The following is a 27552-nucleotide window of genomic DNA, read 5'->3' on the forward strand; positions in this document are numbered from 1 at the left end:
CACCTGGAGATTTGTTTTTCCTTTTGTCTAGTTTCTGAACAGATATGAGGAGCTGTGAGCTCTGAGTGCTAACAGCTAACGGCTGATGTTGGTTTTGTGTTTCGCATTAAAGATGACGTCACGGCTCCGCCTACACTGCGTTACTATAGATATTACCCCAGTTCCTAAACTGTAATGGAAACGCAGCATAAAGTGACCCAGGCCTTCCAAGGCCTAACGAGGCCTAGCCATACCGTACTAAGCCGAGCGAGGCCCTGCAGTAGAATTGCGCCATTAGTGTCAAGTAGTTTGGACCCCTGCTGCCAAATACAAACAGGAAGTCCCACAGAGAAAAATTAACAATAATGTTTTTAGGAAGTAGACTAATGAGCAGGATAAAACATGAACCTGTTTTGATTATTCTTGCTAGAGGCTCTTCAACTCAATATCAGGGTGAATAGATCTTACAGACAAACCTGTACAGTACGATTATCAACTGATGTACACTTTCAAACGCAAAAAAAAGGGAAAAAAAACTAAGAATGAAAATAAACCCATAATAATGTTACTTTACCTATACCTACCTTCTCTGTCTTCGCCCCCAAGATTTGTTTTAATTGTTGGAAAATGTAATAATGAGGCTGTCAGAGAGTGAAGGCCACACACACACACACACACACACACACACACACACACACACACACACACACACACACACACACACACACACACACACACACACACACACACACACACACACACACACACACACACACACATATTTATTTAACAGGGACAGTGTACATTAATGAACATTTCTGTAAACGTGCCAGAGTTAGCCAAGAGGCTATTTTTCATCTGTAGTCCCTGGACAGATTTTAAAAGTCAACCTAAAACACATTTCATTTTAAACAAGTAAATACAATACATTTAAAACATGCAACATACATTACATGAATTGCATGAACCTGACGTTAAATAAAATCCTGAATGTGTTGCTTCACGCTGCAGCTTTTGGATCAGGATACTGAGAGGAGTTTGCTCCTATGGGCAAAATTCTGACAAGATCACCAGAATAAACAATAGTACTTCCGGTTTGCCCTGTCAACTAAAAAAAGTCTTATTGGTGAACGTGTTGCAGCACTTCCTGCCTACAGAACACAGTTCACCTGATAATATGCAAATTCAGTAAATAATGTATTAAGTTTTAATCAGTGTTATGGACATCAGTTTTTAACTGCAGTAAGTGAAAATGTAATACAACCGTATCCATATATTTTTTTAAATGTTTATTTTATTATCTTTTTTTATAATGACTGTTTTTAAATGCCCTTTTCTTAATGTTTTTCATTTTTGTAAAGCACTTTGAATTACCTTGTGTGGAAAGGTGCTATGTAAATTAACTTGCCTTGCCTGCCCTGCCTTAAAATACCCAATATTAATAATAATATTTAAAGTGCAGTTCTTGGTTCAGCAATTAACTGTAGTTATTCATTGTAGAAATGTTTCCATTCTCTCCTTTTTCTAGTCAAGAAGATCAATCTTTTTCAAAATAAAGACAAATTATAGAATACGGAAGAGTTAGGTCAGGGTTACATTACTTTTTTTTTTATCTCAGAATTCTGAATTTGGACTGAATCCTGACTTTAACTCAGATCTTAAATATTGATCCACCAATTACAAAAAATAAATAAAATATAAATGACCACACAGTTTTTTCCCCTGAATATATATCCACATACAAGACTATAAATAACTGTATAACTATATAACTGTTGTAGCAAACCAGAAAAAGGTGAAAGTAGTTTCCCCTCCTTCCCCAGTTGTTTGTGGGACACAGCAGGAGCACAGCTGGATCTGTCAGGTCACACACAGATCAGACGGCTGCCTCTGTGTCCTCTATGAAATAATAACACAGGACAGATCAGAGGTGTGGTGTGAGTCAATAGCGTGAGAGCTGCAGGATGTACTCAAACACGTAGCCTAAAAAAATAGGGATTATATTCAACAATAGCACTGTACAGTAGATTGAAAACATTTGGGCGGGATTTTGTGACTCCATATTTTGGTCATTTCCAGTGTTGTATAGGAAACAATTACATGTAATGTATTGTAGAACAATCGTAAGCTACTTACACTGTAGAATGTTCGTGTTATATTACTTTACTTCTGATCCATTACAATTTAATAACCATTTTTATTTTTCAGATTGAGATTAATAATGCACAACGTATTAAATAAATAAATGATTCTATTAGGGATAAATCACTTTTTTGATTATTAGTAATTCTATACCAGCTTGATTTACAGTATGCTTTATTGTATTCTCTTTGCTTTTTAATTACCTGCAATATATTGCACTATTTCTTAATGCTCTTAATGTTTTTCGATTTTGTAAAGCACTTTGAATTGCCTTGTGTTGAAAGGTGCTCTATAAATGAACTTGCCTTGATCCCTTGGTGAAATTCACAAGCTACGAAAAAATTATGGAATTTATTTTTCTTCAACCTTTGGTCCTTCCACATCACACGCAGTCAGTGTTGGAATATAACAAAGTACATTTACTCAAGTACTTGTACTTTACCTGAGGATTTCCATATACTTTAGACTTCTACTCCACTTCATGTTTGAAGCCAATATTGTACATTTTACTCCACTACATTTATCAGACAGCTTTTTACTTTACAGATTTACAGAAGTAGAATTATTCAGGAGATTATAAACTAATATACAATTTAAACCAACTAATATATAAACATATAAACATATAATTATAGGTAAAGATATCCAGGAGCAGTATATAAATTAACTGTAGGCCTACCTCTATATTTGGATTCCAATACTTCTTTACGTTAACTAAACAACACTTGAATGCAGGACTTTTACTTGTAATGGAGTATTTTAACAATGTGGAATTTCTACTTTTACTTAAGTAAAGGATCTGAGTACTTCTTCCACCACTGCACACAGCTTTGTTTTGGTCAATGGTGTAACTTTACTAAGTACATTTACTCAAGTACTGTACTTAAGTACAATTTAGATACTTGTACTTTACTTGAGTACATTTAAACTTTTATGCTAGGCTACTTTTGTATTTCTACTCCACTACAATTCAGAGGCAAATCATGTACTTTTACTCCACTACATGTATTTGTTACATTTAGTTACTTTACAGATTTGGATTAATGATGTGAAGTATAATCAAGTTTTAAATCAGACTTTAGTTCCACCTGGAGTAAATTCACAAGCTACCCTGCAGTATACAAAGTCATTACAACTAGCTGCACCTTTACCAGCTTTGATAACACTTTAATGATCAATAATTATAAAACACATCATATATATTATTCTGAAATGGACCAATCTGCATCTGCACAATGACTACTTTTACTTTTGGTACTTTAAGTATATTTGGATGCTAATACTTTTGTACTTTTACTCGAGTAACATTTGAAATGCAGGACTTTTACTTGAAACAGAGTATTCCTACACTCTGGTACTTCTACTTTTACAACTTGATTTTACTTGTACAACATCTGAGTACTTCTTCCACCGCTGTAAATAGAATGGTTGTTTTACTTTGGAAGAACCCTCTCTCTTCCTGTATCATCCTGGTTAATGGTGGCTGGTTGACGCAGCACGTCTGCGTGAAAGCTGTACGGTCGCCTTGTCGAGTCATCGCCAGAGAAGAGCAGAGAGCAGCGGAGCAGTCGTCCCATGGCTTGAAATCGGGGAATAACTGTGGACCACAGTGGATTTATTGCGCCACACGAGCCTAGAGGAGCGAAACGGCGTCGCAGGAGCTGGCTATGTTGATACGGATGAGGATTGAGCATCTTTGAGTTGCCTTTCGGTCGCGGTTGCAGACCCGGACAGAGACAACACAGACAGAAATAAGTACCAGAGCCGCCGCGACACCACCGAGCGAACTTGGCTTCTCTTCCCGGTGGGAGGTGTCTGTCTGTCGGCTACGGCTCGCTGCACAAACCGCTTCTCGCCACGCTGTTCGGACCTTTCTTTAGAAGGACACGGTTGTAACTAAGTTATGTTTTTGTAAATAGCTTCTTTTTGGGCTTTTTCGACAACCAACTGTGGCTTTAATGTGACGCACTATACTGACATTAGTGCTGTGTCGGAGCGGACCCCCCTGCAGAGGAGTTCCAGGCTTTAAATCAAGTTTTCACCTTCATATTATCTGGTTCCCGGACAGACCTCACCAATGGAATAGGTAAAGGGACATTTTCAGTTGTATTATTATGGTTTATACACATCGTGACTGGCTGTTGCCTGTGTGTTTTAGCTGCAGAGCCTGGTTTCTGTAGTCCCTCACAGGCAGCAGTGAAGCCCGGTCTGCGGCTCAGTCTCCTGCACAGCTCGCGCTCCATTGGCTCGAGCTCTTTCAGTTGGTACAGTTAGTAACTTGCAGACATTATTTAAACCACTTTTGTTTCTCACATTGAGAGATATTCAAAGTGAGCCTTTATTAAAAATCAGCTCCGTAACGACCCTCATGGCTTTGCCCGGGACTTTTAATTGCTCCTGTGCTCACTATAACAGGATGAACAGCTTTCTTTCATTACGTTTTAATTAGCCCACCATAACGAATAGACGACTTGTTGGCATGGACCTATGATGCTTAACAAATCCATGATATTTGATTGATTTCATTGCTTTTAAATGCTAGCCATCTACTCCTATCTGAAAAGGAATTGACAATGTTCTACCACCATTATGGGTCATATTTGAATGTTTATATGTGCATTATAATGTTGCAGAGAGCTTGTTAATAGACGAATCAGTAAAAATACAATTCAGTAAAAGTTTGTTATTATGCTTATACTCAAGGCCAATATGATGATCCATTATACAAGTAATTTAAATTCATATTTATATATATTTTTCTATACATATTCATTTTCACAAAAAACTTTCTTTCAAGGACTAATCTGATTGGTAGAAGCAACACTCTGTGTTAACTATACTATACAGTACATTACCTGTCATGCGAACATTTTCATTATTTACCTCAATTTAATTTTTTATTACACACTTAACTTTAAAATTAGCATCATCTTGTGTTGCTGTGTAAAATGTACCATCTCTGTTCTGTTTTCTGGCAGCCCTATGTCTGTACTCTGTAAAGAAGACCTAACAACACCCCCTAGCTGTTGTGAAATCACTGTAAAAACATCTTCGAAATAAGAGCCATGTGATCAAAACAAGAACAAGGCAGATGTTTTTCCAGCAGTACTAACGGGTTAAATACATGACTTCTCTTAACACCTACAGCATGGGTCATTAAATAAACAACTAAATGACATGATGTATAAAGCTAGACATTAGAAATTCTTATTTAAAACAGGCAGAAACAAGCCTTAAGGCACATACCTACTGTGGCCTCTTGAGTGCTAATCCTTCAGCCAATTCCCCTAATTGAGGCAATACAGTAGACTGTGGGGCCAAATACATCCCTGGTGCCGTGCATGTTCTCAAATAGGAAACCAGGGCTCATTTAAACTTGTGCAATTTAAAAGCCTCATTAAAACAATGATATCTGTCATTTTGTATGTGCTTTGCTATAAGGTGGTGATACGCCATGTATTTGTATTTATGTTTAAAGGCTTTTTTTGCAGTTTAAAGACACGCTTATAGTCTGTGCAAAGTTGCTCGGTGCAGTTTAAAACCCCATCATAGACAGATTTAATTATACGTAACTGAATGTCACTATTATTGTGCATATTTATTTGTGTCGGTAATACATGTTTAAAAAATGTTGTTTTAGACAGGAATTAATACACATTCAATAATGTCTCCATCATCCAAGCAGCTGCTGTTCCTCAGTGCCACTCTGATAACAGAGTTATCTTTAGGATGTTATGTACAGTAAGGCAAATTCAGTTAATTTGTTTCTTACCACTTACTCAGTGTTCTGTAATGTAATATACTTATGCACTGTCCTCAGACATGCATCCAGGTTCTGTTTAGTAATGCTACCTCTGTCGCTCTTGATGCCCCCTCCCCTCTCATGCTTCGCTGCTGAATTGCCACTGAGTAACCTTGAGGTCAGCCCAGTGGTGGTGACTTTAGGCTAAATTTGGAGCGTGGAGCAATTAGGCGCACACTCTGCTGCATCACTCCACTGCATTAACTTCACAGGGGCACTGTGGAGGGAAAGGTTGGTGGTTGGTGGGATGTAGATCTCTTTAGATGGTGATAACGATTCCTCAACCCAAGTCACATTTTCATAATGAATCTGCAAACAAGAGTTTTTTCTTGACTCATCTAATATTGCTACTTTGCCATCTAAATGTAAAGAACATCCGAATATGGGTGACATATCTGATTAGTGTTTGGATAAACTGACAGATTTGTCAACTGCAACTAAAAATCATGGCAGCATTTGGCTGATGTTCATTTCCCACCCTGCCTCCCCAGTCGCTCATACTGCTGATCTCTGGCCAATTGGTGATCAAATGTTACAGTATCTGGCAGCTTTTATATTCTACCAGCCAATTCGGAGAGAAACCAAGTATCATTTGGAAGTCCTTTCAAAGATTTTTGGGTCGGCCAATTAGTCAAGTGGAAGCAGATGTTGCCCTTTGTGATGTATGGTCAGATATATAAAAAAAATATAGTTTCATCTTACAGCTCACTCACTTCTCTCTTTTTATTTTCAGTGACAAGGGCCGAAGCAGATCGAGCTGGGCCAGGCTGGGCCAGGCTAGGCCTACCTAGCCTTCTGTCTGGCCTCACCAGACGGGCCAGCGACCTCTACACTCCCATCCTCAACGATCTGTGGGAGCTTCAGCCTGTTCTGACAGACCCTTCAGCTGTAACAGATTGGATTCCAACCATATTTTGTTTTATCAGCCCTCTGAGGCCATAGTGGTCTGTTCTATCTCCAGTCCTTCCATGTCGTGGATGTCCCTCTCTGGATGTTGGAAACAGGATGGATTCGGGTGTTAATTTGACGGTTGTCACCTCATTGCAGTGCTTGCACCCCCCCTCCTTTGATTGGCTTTTGACTTTTCCCTCCCCAATCTCTAAGCGAAAGCCCCTGCCTCTCTCTCGTGGGGCTTCCCGGAGCCCTGTACAGGAGGGCCTTCTTGGAACTGTAGGTTGTTTTGTTGAAACAGTTGACATTACAAAGAGGAAGCAGATTTACCCATCCCTTTTTCTTTTTTCCTGCGGTGTTATTTGAGGTTGGAGAGCTTTTCATTTGACAAAAGAAGCTTGCTAGCAGAGATTTGTGCCTGCATACACACGGTGTACATAAGTTTTTATTTATAAGTACCGAATTCTTCTTTTTTGTGGTCTTAGCCTCGGGGAGGAATGTCTGAAAGCAGCAGTAGCAGCAGTAAAGCGGTAATATTCATTGCCCCGGCCTCCCCTCCTCCCTCAGCCTCTCCCTCTCCATCACCCCAGACCCCCAATAAGAATGTGAATGGCTCCGCCAGTTCAGACACGGACGTGGTGGAAAAGCTCATTGTCCACCCTGAGGTCCAGCGGCGGCGCCACACCATGGATAGAGACTCCAAAATAGCCGAGCACCGCTTCTTCCGCCGGAGTGTCATCTGTGACTCCAATGTCACAGCTTTGGACCTGCCCAGCAAAGCAGCTGTGATACTCACCTCACCCCCAGACTGCCAAGGGCCTCCCACCTTTTTGCTTCCCCAAGCCCCTGGACATGGGCTGCGAGACGCTGAAGGAGATGAGCTCCCGAGAGGTGTGCAAAGCCCCATCCTGCATCCCGGCCTGGGGACTGGGGGGGCAGCTGCGGAGGGGCACATAGAAACTGCAGAGGAAGATTTAAGTAAAGGCGGGATTACAATTGCTGTTCCCACATGTAGTATTGAAAAAGAACGTAGTGCAGAAGGGGCCGTGAAAGAACCCAGCCCGGCATTATTGGATGTTACCGAAAAAACAGCCGACAAACAGCCTGAGGTCACATTGAGGCCCAGAGGATGCGAGGAGACACAACAGGTAACAAAAGACGGAAAAGCGATAGAACATGTGGACGGGGGGACTGTTAGCAGTCCGACAGAGGAGAAAGACAAGGAGACGGAGGAGGAGAGGGGGCTGGCCAAAGCACGGGCGGAGCAGAGGGAGGCCGAGAAACGAGTGCAGGAGGATATAGAGGAGGTGGAGACAAAAGCTGTGGGCACTTCTACAGACGGGCGCTTTTTAAAATTTGACATTGAGATTGGAAGAGGGTCCTTTAAGACTGTGTACAAGGGACTGGATACAGAGACTACTGTGGAAGTGGCATGGTGTGAACTCCAGGTGAGTCCAGTCTCATAAAACTATCACCTCTTCAGTCTCTGTGCTCTGTCTCCTTCTGTTTATCTGGCCAATGCTTTATAAATGTCTTACGTGGCTGTGGATCTCCATCAGGTTCTAATTTCCAGCCAAGTGCTGAATTTAGTTAATTTAATTATTTCTTCCATGTCCTATTTCACCTTGAGATTGTGAGGTTACTGATATGTAGTGTTAATTTCGTTGACTAAAACTATGACCAAAAATTGTTCGTCAACGACCTTTTTTTCCATGACGAAAACGAGACGGCACCGACGGCAGTAAACAATAACTGCAACGAAATCATCATGCAATATCGTTGACGAAAAGTGACGAGACGAAAATGTAGTTTACTAAATAAAAACTATGCGAAAATCTCTCTTTACTTTCGTTGACGAAAAATGAGGAGACGAAATATTATCAAAGATAACGTTACATTTCTGATAGTCAGTTTTTCTCCCAGCAGTTCCATTTCCGGCGCTGCGGCAGGGCAGCAGCTGTGTGTCTGTGCTGCGCGCGGCGGTACATTTGAATTACACCGGGCAGCGGCACAATGTGAACTGTCAGGAAGACTCGGGTCAGACTCATGGTCTAACTAACCTTATTTAACAGGAAATAAAATGGCAACAACAGGGCTTGGGAGCAGTGGTCGCACTCGCGTTAACCGAATACCACCCCGTCAGCGCGAGTGAGTGATAAATTGTGCACTCGACGGGTAATAATGGATTATGATGGAAATGTTACGATCCTGTCCGTCAAAATGACTGACAACGAAAAAGTCTAAAGCCACCACTGCTTGGGAGAAAGAAACAATGTGATATTTGGGCCCATTTTCGCTACAATGAGGCGGAGAAAAAAAGCGAATGCATTGTTTTATCAGAAGGGAAGCAATGTGGCCATAACACAGCTGGTGAAAACACCACAAACCTGACCAGATACTCCCTGCAAAGCTGCATTCTTAATCATTCAACCTGAGTTTTTCATCAAATAAGGACAAGATATAATCTTTATTTATTTATATATATATATACTAAAATGACAAATTATTGGTTTTGGCTAGACTAGTTTGACTGAAATGTTCTATATAATTTGATGACTAAAAAAGACTCAACAGTTTTCATTGACAAAAAGTATACTAAAATAATTAGTTTTCTTTGACTAAAATATGACTAAAATGCTCAGACTTTTAGTCGACTAAATCTTGACTAAAATAGTTACTGTTTTAGTTGACTAAAATAAGACTAAATAAAAACAGGATGAAGGTGACTAAATATGACTAAAACTAAAAAGGAAATTTAACACAAGACTAAAACTAAATTACAAAATAGCTGACGAAATTAACACTAGTTCAGACCTAGGTAAAGAGGCCTTCTTCAGATTTTAACATTAGTGTGTATTGCGCAGCTCGTTAAGGTGTGTGATCTCAAAGCTAGAGTGGAGGACAGCTTGAAATTAGCCTTCATATATTTTTTTAAACCTGCCATAATTCCCAAACCCTACACTCCTGAGACATAATGTGTCATGACAAACGTAGGAAAACATCTCGTAGCTTGAAAAATGATTGCAAAAGAATTAAACAAAATGCCTCTTGAGGGCATGAAGTGACAAAAACTTTCAACATGTCTCCATTAAAGCCAATTGTAAATTCAAGCTGATCTTTACTCACAGCATTAGCCGCACACCTTGAGTTAATCTGCCAAAAAGGCCACATTATTAACCCGAAAGAAAACAAAAAGTACACTTCAGATGCTCAGAGTTCTTGAGATGCTTCATGCTTTGAAATTTCACCGATATCTGTTACGGTTCTTCAGCAAAACGTTCACATGTATGAGGTTTATCTCCCATTCAGAACAATTCAAATGCTCTCCTGTCACTGAATACTGCACATCACCATGGAAACCTTTGATCTCTGGACATGTCATTAGCTCAAATATAAACACCTGTGTCATGGAACACGATGATGTCATAACTCCAACTGACATGCTCAGAGCAGCAGACTTCAGATAATGGTTAATGGTCCAGCCTTCAACATGTCTATGTGCCATTAGTGAGTTTTCATCAAAAGCTGTTGCCTTGGCAACACAGTGCTCACTATGAAACACGGTTTTCTCACAACTTCAGTTCAAATGCTCGAAATGGCCCAAAACTTCACAGGTTTGGTAACGATGCAGCCATCAACACATCTAAGCGTATTATGGGGTGTCATCAAATGTCGTTGCCATGGCGACAGATCATTTGCTATCAAGTTAGTTCAAAGTTTGCAGTTAAAATATTCTGCTGCTTTTCCAAGTCTTTTCACTTTCTTTTCTTCTCTCATCACACATTCAAGCCCCCAGTGTTCATGTATAATTTCAATCTAAATTCTTCACTTTCTTCTTACACATTACATTTCAGCATAGCAATTCATCGTCAGCTTTTCAGCATAAAGCATTCCCACTAGCAATTTCTTCAGGAATTGCATTCTCTAGTTATATTTATTGTTCATATTATTTACATGTATCTGTTTTGTTTAATGTTGAAACCCAGTGGTGAGATGCAGAAAGTTGGCCAAAGTCTTTGGTTATTCTGATTTTGCATGGGTGACAGAAACCATGACTAACTAAGTTGATTTTTTGAGTATGTGAACGGATGCTGTGGTGCACCCGATAACGGCTACCACAAGTTGCATAAATGAGTATTGGATGATAAAAAATCCAGGCCATATAAGCGTGGGTTTGATTTGAGGTGACAGCTTGTCAAATGTAGATTGAATTCCGCATTATCTTAAAGGTCAGAGAAGTTAGCATACGACTAGAGACTTCCTCGCCGAAAAGCCCAGACTGTCTGAGAGATTCAGGGCACTGAAAGTGAATCAGCAACACATCTTGCTTATTTCACCTACTTTGACTTCTTACACTACTATTCTAGCTGCTGTGGGGTAGTTTCAGTGTGGCTATAACCAGACTGGTTGCACTTCGCAGCTCCCTATCAGCTCTCAGTCTGTACAATACATACATCAAGGATAACAGAAAGACTGCATCTTGCACACCGTGTGAAACTTGAGACAGGATGGCACACCGTTCACCACAGGATGCTGTTGCTACATTACGGTGCACTGATGCAACTTCTGCAGCGAGTGTGTGTGAGAGACCGATCGAAAGTATGACATGTAGAGGAGTTTGATGTGAGTTGGCGGGAAAAGTGAGACTGACAGAAAGTGGAAAAAAGTGTCTTTGCAGCTCGTCTTATTGACAAGTTGGAGTAGTTGGAGATGTAGAACAAGAGTCTCAGCTGGTCATGTGACATTCAGGGCACTGACTGAGCCGAGTCTGCTTACCCTGATGTGACATGCTACAGCGTCACACAAACAAATGTAACTTTTTATCTATCTTTATAGGCTAATTTGTCTATTCATTATTTTTTGAATCGGCAGGTAGAGAGGATCAAATAATTAGCCACATGCTTGGGTAACCTAGGCTAGCTTTTGTGGTCTGCTTCATCTTTTCATCATACTGTAGTTAATTGAATAAGAACCAGAAAAGTCAAATGAGGTGAGACTTGTTTTCTGTGAAGATCTGCCCGTGTTTGTGTTTCACAGTGTGCGATTTTTTTTTTTCCTGCGAAACTGCGTGGTTGTTTTCCTGTCAACTCCATCACAAGATGCGTCTCGAGTTCTCTTGAATCCCAGAAGCTAAAATCAGCTTCGCCTGATGCCCTGCGCTAAGGCAACGCTGGTTTGTTTAGCAGAAAACAAACAGCTAGCCTCTGTAGTGCTTTCTCCCTCTGTCACCCTCACACACGCCTCTCTCTTTGACTCTTGTTAGTCCAAAAGTGGAAACCTAGTGATTCTTGACAGCGTTGTGTCGAATTAATCAGGTCAAATACAGTTCATTGATCATCATTGATTTTGATGGAGATTTAAAAATCAATTGCCTTATAACATTTCTTACACAGTATGTAGTTTACTGTGCTCTGGATTACTGGAAAGACCAGCTCCATTAAACAATATATATGGCACTTGTTATATAAAGGAGTTGAGGCCTATGGTGTGTAGGCCATATGCATGCAGAGACAAGTACTTCTCTGCAGGGCTGTAATCCTGTGTGTGTGTCTGTGTCAAAGATGACTGAGCAACTGCTGACATGTGGCAGAATGGTGGGAGTAATGTTACTTACGCACACGTACGCACACAGACACACACATTACAACCAATCACATTCACACACTGGGTGGGCATGGGAACTAGAGATCTGTGGGATCGGGGATCATCTGGAACTGGTCGGTTTTCTGTATGTGCAAATGTGTGTTACTACGTATGTGTCTTTCCATCCCTTTGAGTCACTCTAATGTGTGCCTCAGAGATGGAAATGGCTTCTTTGAGTCTTTACATTCTTATGCATCTGTTCCAAAGCAGGTTCACTTCTGTTTCTGGGAGAATCTATAGTTGGGCGGGACCAAAGGAGGAGGGAGATGGAACAGATAGTTTGCTGACGCTTCAGTGAAGAAATAGATTGATTGATGAATAGATAGAGGGAGCAGAGAGAAAGAGGAGGAAGGTCACTCAGTAGCTTATCTTTAAGGTGCCTTGTAGGGAAGAAAATGCTCTTGGAATGAGGAGAAATGGAAGTAGAAATGTTTAGGATCATTTAAAACTAACTTAAAGCAGCTTTGTTGTTAATGATTTGTGAAAGCCCTCAATCAGTAGAGCAAACAGTGAATGACTGTCAACAGGACTGCATGCGCTCCATTCAATGACGAGAAAGCTAGTAGAGTTAGGGCAGTACAAGGAGGTTCAAGAAGGGAGAATTAGGGCGGGAAAGGAGATCAATTCAGTTCTACTAAAGGGCAGGGATGGAGGGAGGAGGGGTAAAGGTCAAAGTGCAGCCCCCTTGTGTCCGAGGCAGTCAGTAGGAGCCTGTCCATCTCTCACTTCTGATGGAGGGGGTGGAGTGAGACAGAGACGTAAACAGCAAAAGAGAGATTCAATGGAATTCATTTCTAAAAGTTTGTATTTTGAGAAGGAGAAGCAGGATGAAGGCAGTGGGAGTAGATCAGCTGAAGGACCTATAGGAAGAGGGCGGTGATCGTGGAGGGAGTTCAGTGAGAGAATCGAGAAATGGGAAACATCGGGAGTAGGGAGGAAGGAAAAAGTGGGAGAGAAAAGACAAAGGAAATGAAAAAAGGAGGGGGAGGGAAAGGAGAAAGAAAACTGAGGACCAAAAGAAGAGGGACCCCGAGTCTGTGTTTGTGTGTGACCCCAGGCTCTTACGGCGCACACAAAGGCCTTGAAATGTCTCTCAACAGCAACGCAAGGCGGATTAGCCCCTTCCTCAGACACACACACATATAAGAGCTCACACACACACTTTGGGGGCTTTGAGGCTCTCCTCCAATTTAATTTAATCTGTGCCTTAGGAGGAAACTGGGCTCACATGGCTTCGCTGGCGAGTTCAAGTACTGCACAAAAGCCGAATTTGTCATTTGAATCATACACACGTTTTATTGTTTTCTATTACGATTTCCTTCTGCAGTGTGATTGCATATTTGTAATTCATAAAGTTTCCTCACTTCTAACAAGGCTAATACAAATGGCTCACCATGTCCAATTTTAGCAATGCACCAATTTGTTTACAGTGATGACCCATTTTAACCCAGTACTGGCCTGATATCTGTCTGTGTTGGTTAGAGGCCAGAGGAAGGGAGGACAGTGGCACATCAGCTTTGAGGGAAGGAGAGCAGGAGGAAGGAAGAGTATATTAAGATGTTTGTCAGGGCAGCTAATTTAGAAACTGTTTTGTCCCACATGGCAAAACAATGGATTCTCTTTTTGCACTGTAGCTCTTATAAAAAATACATTACATTACATTACATTACATTGCATTTAGCTGACGCTTTTATCCAAAGCGACTTACAATAAGTACATTCGACCAGGAAGACACAACCTTGAAGAAAACAGAATCATATAAGTACATCAGGTTTCATAGAGCCAAACATTTCAAGTGCTACTCAACTGGCTTTAGGTAAGCCAGTCCTTTATTAGTATAAAAGTGCTTCGTTAATAATTCTATCGCTCGAAGTGGAGTCGAAAGAGATGAGTTTTCAGTTTGCGCCGGAAGATGTGTAAGCTATCTGCCGTCCTGATGTCAATGGGGAGCTCATTCCACCATCTTGGAGCCAGGACAGCAAACCCACGTGTTTTCGCCGATGGGAACTTGGGTCCCCCTCGCAGCGAGGGCACAACGAGTCGTTTGGCTGATGCAGAGCGTAGTGCACGCGCTGGGGTGTACGGTTTAACCATGTCCTGGATGTAGGAAGGGCCAGATCCATTCGCAGCATGGTAAGCAAGTACCAGTGTCTTGAAGTGGATTCTAGCAGTTACCGGAAGCCAGTGAAGGGAGCGGAGGAGCGGAGTGGTGTGGGAGAATTTAGGAAGATTGAAAACCAGACGAGCCGCTGCATTCTGGATGAGCTGCAGAGGTCGGATGGCACATGCAGGTAGACCAGCCAGGAGGGAGTTGCAGTAGTCTAGGCGTGAGATGACGAGAGCCTGGACCAGAACCTGAGTCGCTTTCTGAGTCAGCTGGGGACGTATCTTCCTGATGTTGTAAAGCGTGTATCTGCAGCAACGGGTTGTAGCAGCGATGTTTGCAGTGAAGGACAGGTTGTTATCTAGGGTCACACCCAGATTCCTTGCAGTCTGAGTCGGGGAAACAACAGAGGTGCCGATGTTGATTGTTAGGTCAAGAGTGGGACAATCTTTTCCCGGGAGGAAAAGCAGCTCAGTCTTGTCAAGGTTGAGCTTGAGGTGGTGAGCAGACATCCACTGAGAGATGTCAGCTAGACAAGCAGAGATGCGTGCAACGACCTGGGTCTCTGAGCGGGGAAAGGACAGAATTAATTGGGTGTCGTCAGCGTAGCAGTGGTAAGAAAAACCATGCGGGCTAATGACTGATCCGAGCGAGTTTGTGTACAGGGAGAAGAGGAGGGGACCAAGAACAGAGCCCTGAGGGACCCCCGTAGTTAATTGACAAGGGTCGGACTCAGACCCTCTCCAAGTCACTCTGTAGGTACGGTCTTTCAGGTATGAGGTGAGGAGGGAAAGTGCAGAGCCTGAAACTCCAAGTTTTTGGAGAGTGCGAAGGAGGATCTGATGATTCACCGTGTCGAATGCAGCAGACAGGTCCAACAGGATGATGACAGAGGAGAGGGATGCAGTTTTGGCAGTGTGCAGTTCCTCCGTGACAGCAATGAGAGCAGTTTCTGTGGAGTGACCTGCCTTGAAACCAGACTGGTGCGGATCCAGAAGGTTGTTCTGATTGAGATAACAGGAGAGTTGTTTAAAGACAGCGCGTTCAAGTGATTTAGACAGGAACGGGAGGAGAGAGACAGGCCTGTAGTTTATAACATCAGACGGGTTGAGAGTGGGTTTCTTTAGGAGAGGGTTTACTCTTGCCTCCTTGAGACTGTTTGGAAAGTGACCAGAAGTTAGAGAAGTGTTGATGAAATGGGTGAGAAACGGTAGAATATCAGGAGCGATAGTCTGAAGGAGGTTTGAAGGGATAGGGTCCAGAGGACAGGTGGTAGGGCGGGCAGAGGTAATGAGGGTAAGAACCTCACTTGGAGAGAGAGGGGAAAAGGAGGTTAGTGTGTTGGTGGAAGGAAGGTCTGGTGACCCAGCAGTGAGTAAAGGTGAGTCAGAAAAAGAAGAGCGAATATCATCAACCTTTTTTTCAAAGTGGGTAACAAAGTCGCTTGACAGAAGGGAGGAGGGGGAAGGGGCTTTGGGAGGGTCCAAGAGGGTGGAGAAGATGGAAAATAGTTTTTTAGGATTGGAATAGGAAGATTGGATCTTATCTTGAAAGAAAGTGCTTTTTGCCTGAGAGATCGAAGCAGAGAAAGAGGAGAGGAGAGCCTGATAGGTTAGGAGGTCGTCACGGTGTTTGGATTTCCACCATTTCCGCTCTGCTGCCCTACATGACCTTAAAAACAACTACTAATCTGTCAGCATGAAACATTAAGCTTAAAAGTGGCATTCTGTATTTGACTGATGGATACATATCCCCATACCTCTTATAGCAGAGGTGCAGCAGTTAGACTTTCCAGAGGTTCAGATTTCCCTGACACAACATCACACTGCAGCTGTGCAGAAACTGGTTCACCATGCTGATTGATCCTCAAGTTGCTATAAAGTAGCTGCCCCCCCCCTGAACCTCTCACACACTGAAAAAAGGAATGGAAACTTCCTTTTACAGTTCAAATGTTTCTTGTAAATGTTTTAAATACTGGCTAAAAATAAATGAACTCAGTTCCTTTCCCTTATTAGCAAGTAAGCTAATGCCTATGTGCATGTCTCTGTGTGAGGTCATGTGTGTGTGTAGTGGGGGTACGTGTGTGCAGTGGGGGTGTGGCTGTGTGTGTGCTCATACTGCAGCTAGCTTTGGGGGTTGTTAACTTATTCATTTGGCTGAGCCTCGCTGCAGATGAGCTCAACTGTTTAATGATAGAGAAGTTAGTGGAAATGTTTTTTAAACTTGCAGGATGTTTCCTTTGTTTTGATGGTGATGAGCAGACACGTGGTTTTCAGGCTGATGAGTTAAATAAACACCTCAAACTATAAATGATAGCTACAATGAGCAGTGGTGGAAAGTCACCACATGAAAGTTCTTGATAAATAGCTTGTGCACACCGGCTATCCATCATCATGATAACATCACTCACAAAGCGTCTACTCTCCTCTAAAGGGTCCAGCTGTTACATAGGGCGTATGTTGCATCCCCACTGAAGAATCTAGCGGTCACAAGGGCCAGACAACTGTCTACTGCAAGAGTGACGGTCATTTCAGATCAGTAACCTTTAAGTGTACACACACACACACACACACACACACACACACACACACACACACACACACACACACACACACACACACACATAAGCCAACTATACATCCCTGCGTAAGTGACAGCTCCAAGTCAGTCTGCCCACACACACACACACACACACACACACACACACACACACACACACACACACACACACACCCGACCCCGACACACACTACAGTGCATAAACACACAGAGCAAGATGTGCAGTTCAGATATGTAAAGGCCCTAAAGGCCTGCCAGGTGATTTATGAGCGATACAACTGGAAAATGCCAATGGAACAGCAGGTGCCAAGTGTAAGCTAAGATATTTAATTATGTGTAGATAAGAGAGGATGAGAAGAGGGAGCGGCGGAAATCTCTTCTGCATTCATTTGATTGCTCACTCTCTATAACACTCTCACTCTTTATTTTTCCCGCCGCATATGGTACTCACGCTCTGCCTCACTCCCTCTGTGACTCTGTCATGTGTCAGTAACCAGCTGTGAGCCACAAAGGAAGGGGGACAGAGAAGCTGACACTTCCTCATATGCAAACCGTCCATTCTTTCCGTATAATGTGTGAGTGTGTGTGTGTGAGAGAGAGAGATTCCACTAATGTTAAACAGTAAGGTCAGGCCGCCCTGCCTTTAGGAATTTCATTAGTATTGATTTCATTAGAAGGCTACAGCGTTATGTCAGGTCGTGCCATTAGTGACCTTCAGAGAGTGGAAGTGTGATAAACAAAATTATGTTTTATAAAAATACAGTGTGTGGAGCAGGGCTCGAGCTTAAGGACGTCCCGTCGTCCCGGGGCCGAAAAAAATAGTGTCGGGAGGATAAAAAATTATTTTGGGACGAATTTGGGACGAGAGTTAAAATAAAAATACCCTGCTAACTCTACTACAAACGGCGATGAAAATGAAACCGACTGCACATTTTGTGTAGCACATTAAACCTCCTTGTCAACATAAACACACACGCACAAAACATTTAGAAACCCGCGAAATTCGCGGGTCTAGCTATGTAGCCTACTGAGTGTGTGTATTTCGCGGGTTGAGTGATGTACAATGGCATCCCGTGGAGGAATTCTGAAATGTTTTACCGTTGCATCACAAAAACGCACAGCAGAACCAGACCCTGGAGCGCCGGCCTCTTTATTTACTTACTCCTCTTCATCCCCTATGGGCAATAAGGCTGAGATGAGAACTCTCCATCGTATTTAGTCCTTAGCAATATGCTGCGCCTCTCCCCATGTAGGGATGGGTACCGAGCCCCGGTATTAAACGGGCCGGAATTATTAAAGACAGTGATAACGTTAAGCTCCGACGTTATCGGACTTTTTATCGGTACTGGAGACATTTAAAAAATATGTCATATGTATTATTGCTACATACACATTATATCGCAGTTTTAGTTTCACCAACTCCGTTTCTAATATGCAATAAGACTACAACATGCGTCTATGATGTATTTTCGAGCTTTCCAGACGAGATCTCTCTCTCCCGTCTGTGTGCGAGGGGGCGGGGCCGTTTGTAAAGGTCTCCTGACTGTGTTACAGACTGTCATCCTGGTTAGTGGTTACTCTGGGTTCTGTCTTCAGGACAGAGAGTTGGATTTTTTTGTTAATTGGATGGGACTTGATTGGATTCAATATTAGAGTAATTTTCTCGTTTGTTTAAATATATTTGGCCTTTGTTTATGTGATTGAATGATTTACTCAAATAAAAAGGTTGATGAATTATCATCTAATGATTTGTATGATGTTTTATTTATGTTAAAGGTCACTTTGAATGATTTTAACTAATGATAATGTAGAAAAACTAACATTTTAAATTCGGGACGGTCCACATTAATTTCGGGAAGGCTTAGATTGTATTTCGGGACGGTTCCGGGAGGATGGGGAAAAAAGTTAGTCGAGAGCCCTGGTGTGGAGTCATTCAAATAAAAATACTGCATGTCGTCGAGAGCTTCCGCCCATGGGAGTGAAGCATTTTATCACACACACATACATCTCATGTGATAGCCTTCAGACCCCGGATGTCTTTAGTGATGTGGGACTGTGTTTGTGCTCAGAGTGAAACATGTCTGACCTTTCCCCCTCCCCCTGTCTGTGTTTATTTAGAAAAAACAAGAAGGAAGTGTAATACTGAACCCAGACTTTTAAGTGTGTGTGTGTTTGTTCTAGCACAGAGCTAAGGATGCTGAAGTGTTTGGCTTTTTTTTTTGAAGTCATCTAGAAAGTGAATGCATCAGCACGTGTGAGTGTGTATGTGTTGATGAGCATGTAAGGGTTCTTCATGATAATCATAGTGTTAATTGGAAACAGGGTGTGTGTGATGTCTCATGGAAAAGCAATGCTTGCCTTCAGCTGATGTAGGGATTGTGTATGTGTCTGTTAGGGGTGAGTCGGGGACATTGAATGCATCAGGCAGATGTTACATAGATGACTTACACCAGTGGTGATCGACCGGTCGATCGCGAGTGTGGTGCGGGTAGATCGCGGACCGTTAAAAAAAAAAAGTAACAAAAGAAAGAAAAAGAAAATAATAATAATAATGTTTGAAAAATACGTTTTTAGATGTAAACCTATCATCCACCCGCACACGCAGTAGCCTAACCCAATGCAAGTGTGTGCCTGATTAGCGAAAAGAGGGTTATTGTTTTTCTGCTTCTTATATTTTTTTTGCCAGGAAACTGCAAAACAATACTGACATTGTGAGAATAATCACTTCCTGGAAATGTAGAGTCACGATTGGCCGACAGCTGCGGATCAGAGGCAGGGGATTGGATCACGTTGTTTTGAGCCACTGAATGACAAATGTGGGATCAGATCAGATGCAGAAAGCAATCTGAAACACCACATCATACTCCCAAGATTCTACTATTAAGCTAGTTTTCAGCTTTAAGGATTCTTTTTTTGCTTTGAGTTAATTGTAGTAATTCAGTGTCTGACTCTCAAATATGAAATTCCACCAGCACCAATCTGGTCAAATGAAATCTTTTGAATCTTAAATAAAGGGAAAATGACAGAAGAAGTGGAGATATGGTGAAGAGTTTCTGAGCTATAATCATAAAGCAGAGAAAAAAGTGCAGCAGGTTCATGAATTTCGTGGCAGCACCACACCAGCACGAGTTGTAAAAATAATGCATCAATACATTTAAAGAGTACGGCATTTAGATTCCAATTCCAAGTGCCATCAAGTCCATTTTGAGAAATTGTCATCTAAGAGTTGCTGAAAAATATAGAAATCCACTCAAAGCGTTTTATGTCTGGGTTTGTCAGTCTCGTGCCTCCGTTCCACCTCCATCTCCCTGCCAGTGCATCATGTATCTCTCTTTCTCTGTACTGTCTCCCCAGTACAACATGTAGGTCTGTCTGCCCTCTGATGTTCTCCCTGAGCTTTCTTCATTTGACCTGGCTCTGCTTTGATTTACACAAGGCTCTTTGAGGGAATTTGATTAGAATGTAATCAAATTACATTTAACTGACTCATGAGTCATGACTAGTAAACAACTGCAAGAGAAAGGACTACAGTTACAGATTAGCATATCTGGTGACACCAGATCAACCAATGACAGGTTGAATGCATGTTTAATAGACCGATGGGCCTCCTGCAGTGTGTGTGTGGGTGTGTTGTGGTGTGTGTGTGTGTGTGTGTGTTGTGTGTGTGTGTGTGTGTGTGTGTGTGTGGTGTGTGTGTGTGTGTGTGTGTGGTTGTGTGTGTGTGTGTGTGTGTGTGTGTGCTGTGTGTGTGTGTGTGTGTGTGTGGTGTGTGTGTGTGTGTGTGTGTGTGTGTGTGTGTGTGTGTGTGTGTGTGTGTGTGGTGTGTGTGTGATGTGTGTGTGGTGTGTGTGTGTGTGTGTGTGTGTGGTGTGTGTGTGTGTGTGTGGTGTGTGTGTGTGTGTGTGTGTGTGTGTGTGTGTGTGTGTGTGTGTGTGTGGTGTGTGGTGTGTGTGTGTGTGTGTGTGTGTGTGGCCAGTCATCTGCATCAGCGTAAAGTGACCTGGGCTGTACATCTAGACTGCTTGCTCTACAACACTGACTTTTACGTGTCTTTTCTTTGTGCCTGTGTTTGCTGTTGTGTGGGCACTGACTCTGCAGAGTGTGTGTGTCATTTATCAGATGATGTTACTTCGATTTTCTGTAGTTTATTCTAGGGCTGTGCGATTATGGCAAAAATCATAATCACGATTATTTGGGTCAATAATTGATATCACGATTATTTATTGACCATTTATTGAACTTTAAAACAAATAATATTTTACCAATAAACAAGATCAACAAATATGTTGGAGCGCACTTCCAAAACCATACTAAACATATATTATTAATATGATAAATAAAAATAAATTAGACCAAAATAAATGAAATCAAATATGATGCAGTGCACTGTCACAACCTACTGAAAACTCCTTAACATATAGCCAACATTTTGGTGAAACATATTCAACATATTCCACTCAGTTAAACGTTGAAGACTGGCCAACCGTCATGTTCCAGAAGTAACAGGAAATAAATACAATAAATATAATTTAAGACCAAATAAAAATGTTTTGGCCACCATGGCAAATGCTGGTAGGGCTGCTCATGTCATCTCTTAAAGATTGTTCGCTAGAAACACCAGCCTGTTTACATGGTCTGGTTTCAGAGATGAGCGCAGGCAGGTGACAATATTGCCACCTGTACTGAAGACCCTCAGCCACGCCCCGACACATGGGGTGACGCCGGCCAATCACAAAGCTTTGATGCGTTCAAGTGCATTATTCTGGCACAGGAAGATTATGTTACAGGACATTAACGATAAAACAGAATATTGTTGTTCTATTTTTAGACACATCTCGCGATCGACTGGTTGGGCACCCCTGGGCTAGACCATAGGTCTGTTGTGGTAGCAAAGTAGTCAGCTGAAGCCACATCTATGGAGTCAGATTTGGGTCAATATTCTCGCGCGTAAAACAAGCTACTCACGAGCGGAAAATGTGCTTTTACACGCGCATAAAATGACCCTCGCGCGCAGATTAAACCCCCGCGAGCGACTCTGCGCTCGCTCGCGAGAGAGACAGCCCTCTTGCTTCCCCACGGCATTTGTCATATAGCGCAGGCAGCGCAGCCCTGCTGAAATAATACCGAGACCGCATCGCGTAACGCTTGTCCAACGTGTTGACAAGTTGCTTAAAGCCCTCGTTGCTAACAGTGCTAACTGGGCACATATCTTTAGCGATGTGAAATGTAATGGCACCTGTAATATCTCTGTGTCTCTGCGAGCTCGTCGCGTAGGCCGTTGCTCTGTACAATGCGTCCAGAATCGATGACTGTGATGATGTGGTGGATGAAGTCGAGCGGGCATCTGCTTTTTGTTGTATTACTGCCCGGTCGTATTGCACTTTGTGGTTGTATTTCAGATGATTAAAGAGATGTGGTTGTGTTAGCGTGTGGTGCCAACACAACCTGGTAACAAATCCTGCACTGTACTTTGTTTTGCTCCACGTCGGACTCCGGAAAGCCAAAGTACTTCCAAATAGTGGAAATAGTTGTACCCTTCTTTTTAACGAGTTGCTGCTCTTGATCTGACATCTTCGCTCGCGCTGAACACTCACAACACATGTCACTCCCACGTGGCCGAGTGGGCTTTTAGGGAGGGGCGAAAGCGCACCCAGCAAAAATAATCGTATTTTGTCAATTATGCTGTTTTCATAATCGTTGCAAACCATAATCGTAATCGCGATTAAAATACGATTAATTGCACAGCCCTACTTTATTCTGTTTTCTCTAAAACGATGTTTGGTATTCTGCTGTTGTCTTTTTTTTTTTTTTTTTTTTCTTCCTAGAAAGTCCTATCAAGCAAAAATAAATAATCTCTGGAGGGAATGAAGGGATTGTAGCCTTTGCAGACCATTTACATGCACAAAAACCTACAGGACACACTACAGGAAAGGGTAACCCCCCCAAACACAATAGGGCCTCTGTTAACACGGATCATTTATATTACATATAGTATAGTCATATTGAAATATTACAGATTTTCTCTACTATCAACCAACCTAAATGTAGTTTGATCTACACACACCAACACACAAATGGACTGATTCAACATGTTCTCAGTGGTTTTGATATGATGTCTATATTAAGAGATTTCAAGCACGATATCAAAAAAAGGAAATGAATGACAACAGACGGTTATGGGTTTAGCAGGTTCACTAACGTCTGGAAATAGAACTGAGTAACAGCGAGACACAAAGAACAAAGTGTGGTATTGATGTTGCTCTGTCTGTGTGCATGTCCATGTTTGTCGCTTTGTCGCTCTCTCTTCCAGTCTGTGTCCCTCCCCGCCTCTGTTTTCCTCTCTCACTCTGGTTCTCCCTCTCTACATCCTCCATGACCTTCACTGAAGCCTTTGGGGTGAGAAGAGGAGAGACAGACAGTCGTTCCTCTTGATTCTTTCTGATCTATAAATAACAGCAGAGAGAGCAGAGCGTCATCTGTTGAGCATAACTAGAGCAGATAGAGAGGGGACTATGTGTCAGTGTCTGTTGTGCCTGTGTGTGTGGTCTACTTTCTGCTCTCCTTAAAAAAGCTTAGAAAGGAACGTTGGAGAAATCCTACTTTACTGTTGTGACAAACTTCCGGAAACATTACCGGTGGTAAAGGGTTTAAGTGCTTAAATCTGCTTAGTGAAATATTTAGTCTACATGTTTAAGCCCCAAAATCTGAAGTAGTTTTCATGAGTCCTGCAGTAAAATCTTAAGAGGCTGTTGACATAATGTTGGATGGAAGTTCTTATGTTTATTAAAAGGGTAAATCCTCTAAAAATGTATGTTATTTGTATTAAACACATGGCTTAAATGGTGGCTCTGAAAACGTTGCTGACCTGTATTTGGCATGTTTTGCGGACAATGGTAGCAATGTTTATGAGCCTAGAAATTAGCGATAGGGATTATAGTGTTGCAACTAATGATCCTTTTCATCATTGATTTATTTTACTCATGATTTATTAATGGCGTTTCTCACAAAATGTCAGTAAATACAAAAAAAAAACCTTTTGAAATGCCCTTGAAGCTCAAGGCAATCATTCATATATGTGACAAAGAATTAAAACCTTATATTTGAGCAGCTAGAACCAATATGTTCGACAATTATGCTTGAAACACTACTGTCATTAATGAATTAGTCATTTCTATTTCTCTGACACTTGTTGCTCAAAATATGAATGTGTATGCTGCAGCACACACAGATTGGCCTTATGTAGGAACTTTTACATAAATACGTACAAGTATTTTTTGTTGTTGCAATATGCATTTTCCCCATGTATTGACCCCTTTAATGTCACATTGATGGAACATTTCTATTAATGGTTACTTTCAAGGTGAGTATGTAAGGAGAGAGTCGGCCTGCCACAATGCTGAGTCAATGGGAACAGGATAAACACACACACACACACACAATCGCACACAGTCACACATACTGTGGTGAGTGAGGTAGGAAGTTCTCCCCACCAGATTAGGAGTCAATCCCTCATAAACCACAGTCTGCATGATGTAATCGCCACAGAGCAAAGTCACATGGGTAGTATGCTGTGTTGAATGCCATTTGGATTGAATGGGAAAGCCCCCTCTGTCCTTTTTAATAATGTCGTTGGCTGTGAGGATGAACAGCTGCATCGTTTGTAACCATATGCCACAGATTATTTTATTGTGTATGCAAGCTATGATATAGTGAGAGATGGGGGATAAATCCTGCCTGTCTTATATTCCAAAGTTGTCCTTCACAATGTCTGTTTCCTGAGTGGTGCTCTGTGTGCTTTGAGGTCACCAAGTTCACTCAGAAGATGAGATTCTGGGGTGAGGAAGTGTTTGCCAGATCGGCTGATAGCAGCTTTTATGTTCCCTTGCAGTGGAGTTGCATTTATTGCAGAAATGAGTTGATGAGATAAGACAGGATGTGGAAATATATTTCCAAATGGTCTTATCTCAGAATCGAAGGGTCAAATGTTGGATCCATGCAGCAGATGCTCTGTCCCCTGGTATGTCCTTTTGTGCTAAATTCCCTGTACTCATAACATGCGTTTTAGTGCAGCAATGATTAAAATACTTGGCAGAAAAAAGATGTTACAAATGTTGTTTTGTAATAAAGGTAGAATATCCACGACTATTTTTTAAAACAAGTACAGTAATTCAGACAAATCTAAATCTTCACAATGGACAGTTTGTTAATAACTTGGATTTCACCCCACAGTCAGGAGTTTAAATACTATGATTAGATTTCAAGTTAAAACTCCCCACACAACAACAGGACACACAATTATTAAGCTGTACTGATGTGATCAGTTATCATGTTGGAAATTGTGAACAATAACTCACAAAATGAGATTTTATAGAGATACGCTTGTTCCTGAGGTCATACATCTGAGAGCTAATGAGTTGCTATGACTACGATATCTCACAAGACATTCCTATTTTTGCTGTTATAGTTAAACGCACACGTAAACCAAACGGTGTCCCGCCCGTCTTTCCTGCTCACATAAACGTGCACGCACGCACACACACACGTGCACAAACAAATTATAACAAAGCAGCAGGGAGGTCAGGACTGTTTGTTTACTGTTGTCTTTCCTTTGTGTGCGATGTGTTGTCTATTCATTGTGTAATGGTGTCACCCTTTTGTTGACCGGGCCTTAGAAGAGGGCGCCGCTGAGCAAGCAAGACAGGGAAGAAAGAGAGAGAGGAAGAAAGAAAAGGAAATGATGTGTACAGATTTAAAGACGTAGCAGAGAGTTAAGGTGCTCCTTTGTTTGACCTGTATTCAGGACTGACCTTTTTATAGGGTCTGTTAAACTGTAGAGTGTCTTTGTGTTTGTGTTCCTGGTCTTATCTGAAAGCCTCCAGTCCCACTCCATCAATATTTGATATGAAATGTCTCCTGTCCTTCCTCTAGAGCTGTGGTTCCCAACCTGGGGGGCGCGTATAATTCTTTCTTTAATATAAATGTTTCTTCTGCGCGTTAAGTGTCCAAACCGGGCTTTTCCGTAACTTCCAACAGGAGTCATTTGGGGGGGCTCTTGGGAAAAAAGGTTGGGAACCACTGCTCTAGAGTGTGCTTGTTATAGCGTGAGTTCAGAAGAAGGCAAATGGAGTAACATGCAATAAATACAGTTACAGTGCAGGTACACCTTACATGTGTGGATGTATGGTTGTGTGTGTACAGATGGTCATTTATTAGGATTGCTGGTAGTAGGGCTGCAACAAACGACTAATTTGATAATCGATTAATCTATTGATTAATGAAACGATGAATCGACTATTCAGACTATTACTATGCCTTGCACAATTTCTCAAGCGCTCTTATTTAGCCATCAACTTTTAGATTTAGCTTGAGGTTGTTTTAGGCATGTGGAAACTAACAATGAAGACAATACAGATGAATAAATACAAAAATACAAATATTATTAAATTAACTAAACACATTTTGAACAAAATGAACATTGCTTTTTATTTAAATTAAATAAATAATATTTCACATCAAAAGAAACAAGTGTTTTAACAAATCGTATTAAATAATCTGATGACAGAACTGTGAACAGAATAGCTGAAACTTTAACTAAATAAATAACTCAGTTACCTCTAATAATTAACCCAAGTTTGTATAATTAAGTTAACTCTGTGTGTTGCTGCTAGCATATATAACACCTGACGTGGAAAAGTTACTCGTGGATGGGGGGGCTACAGAGCTGCTAGAAAGACAGTCGAACCCGGTGCATTCCTCCGTCTGGATGTGGAGCACTTTTGATAAATGTTTAGACAAATTGCTCGTGTTACCGCCCTTACATGCTAAACTCTTATTGCACTTTTGGCAAAGAGCATTGTCCAACTCAAGACGGGTAACATTTAACCCATAGATTTAACCACACCTCGGAGCGCGTTCTCTCCGCCATCTCCTCTGTGTTGCTGCATGTAGCAGCCGCGTGTGTGTGTAAACTGCCCCGCCCCCTCACACACGGACGGGGGAGAGAGATCTCGTCTGATCGAAAATACATCATAAACGCATTTGTTTGTCTTTTTGCATATTAGAAAAACGAGTTGGCGACACTAAGACTGCGATATAATGTTTTTGTAGCAATAATACATGACATATATTTTTTTAAATGTCTCCAGTACCGATAAAAAGACCAATAACGTTGGAGCTTAACGGCGCGTAAAACACACGTGATGACGTCACCAACGAATCGACGACTGAATTAGTTGGCAACTAATTTGGTCATCGATTTTAATCGATTAAGTCGATTAGTTGTTGCACCCCTAGCTGGTAGTGTAACAGAGGTTCTCAGAGGTCCTTGAAATCCTTGAAAGTTTGGGAATGATATTAGCTTTATAACTTGTAAATGTTTAGAGGCACAAACTGCCTTCAGTCACCCTGTGTAATGCAACCTGACCTCATTTAT

At 41.7% G+C, this 27552-nt stretch overlaps 1 protein-coding gene across 1 annotated transcript in view; it reads left to right on the forward strand.

The window, feature by feature from the left end:
- The first annotated feature begins 3650 nt into the window (after positions 1-3650).
- Positions 3651-27552, forward strand: part of LOC117536126 (serine/threonine-protein kinase WNK1-like) — a 99430-nt gene continuing 75528 nt past the window's right edge. The window contains 2 exon segments of the mRNA XM_034200864.1: positions 3651-4207; positions 6657-8262. Coding sequence (XP_034056755.1) covers positions 7312-8262 — 951 coding nt within the window. The 5' untranslated portion in view covers positions 3651-4207; positions 6657-7311.

This window comes from Gymnodraco acuticeps, unplaced genomic scaffold (genome assembly GCF_902827175.1).
Source record: "Gymnodraco acuticeps unplaced genomic scaffold, fGymAcu1.1, whole genome shotgun sequence".
NCBI classification, from domain to species: Eukaryota; Metazoa; Chordata; class Actinopteri; order Perciformes; family Bathydraconidae; genus Gymnodraco; species Gymnodraco acuticeps.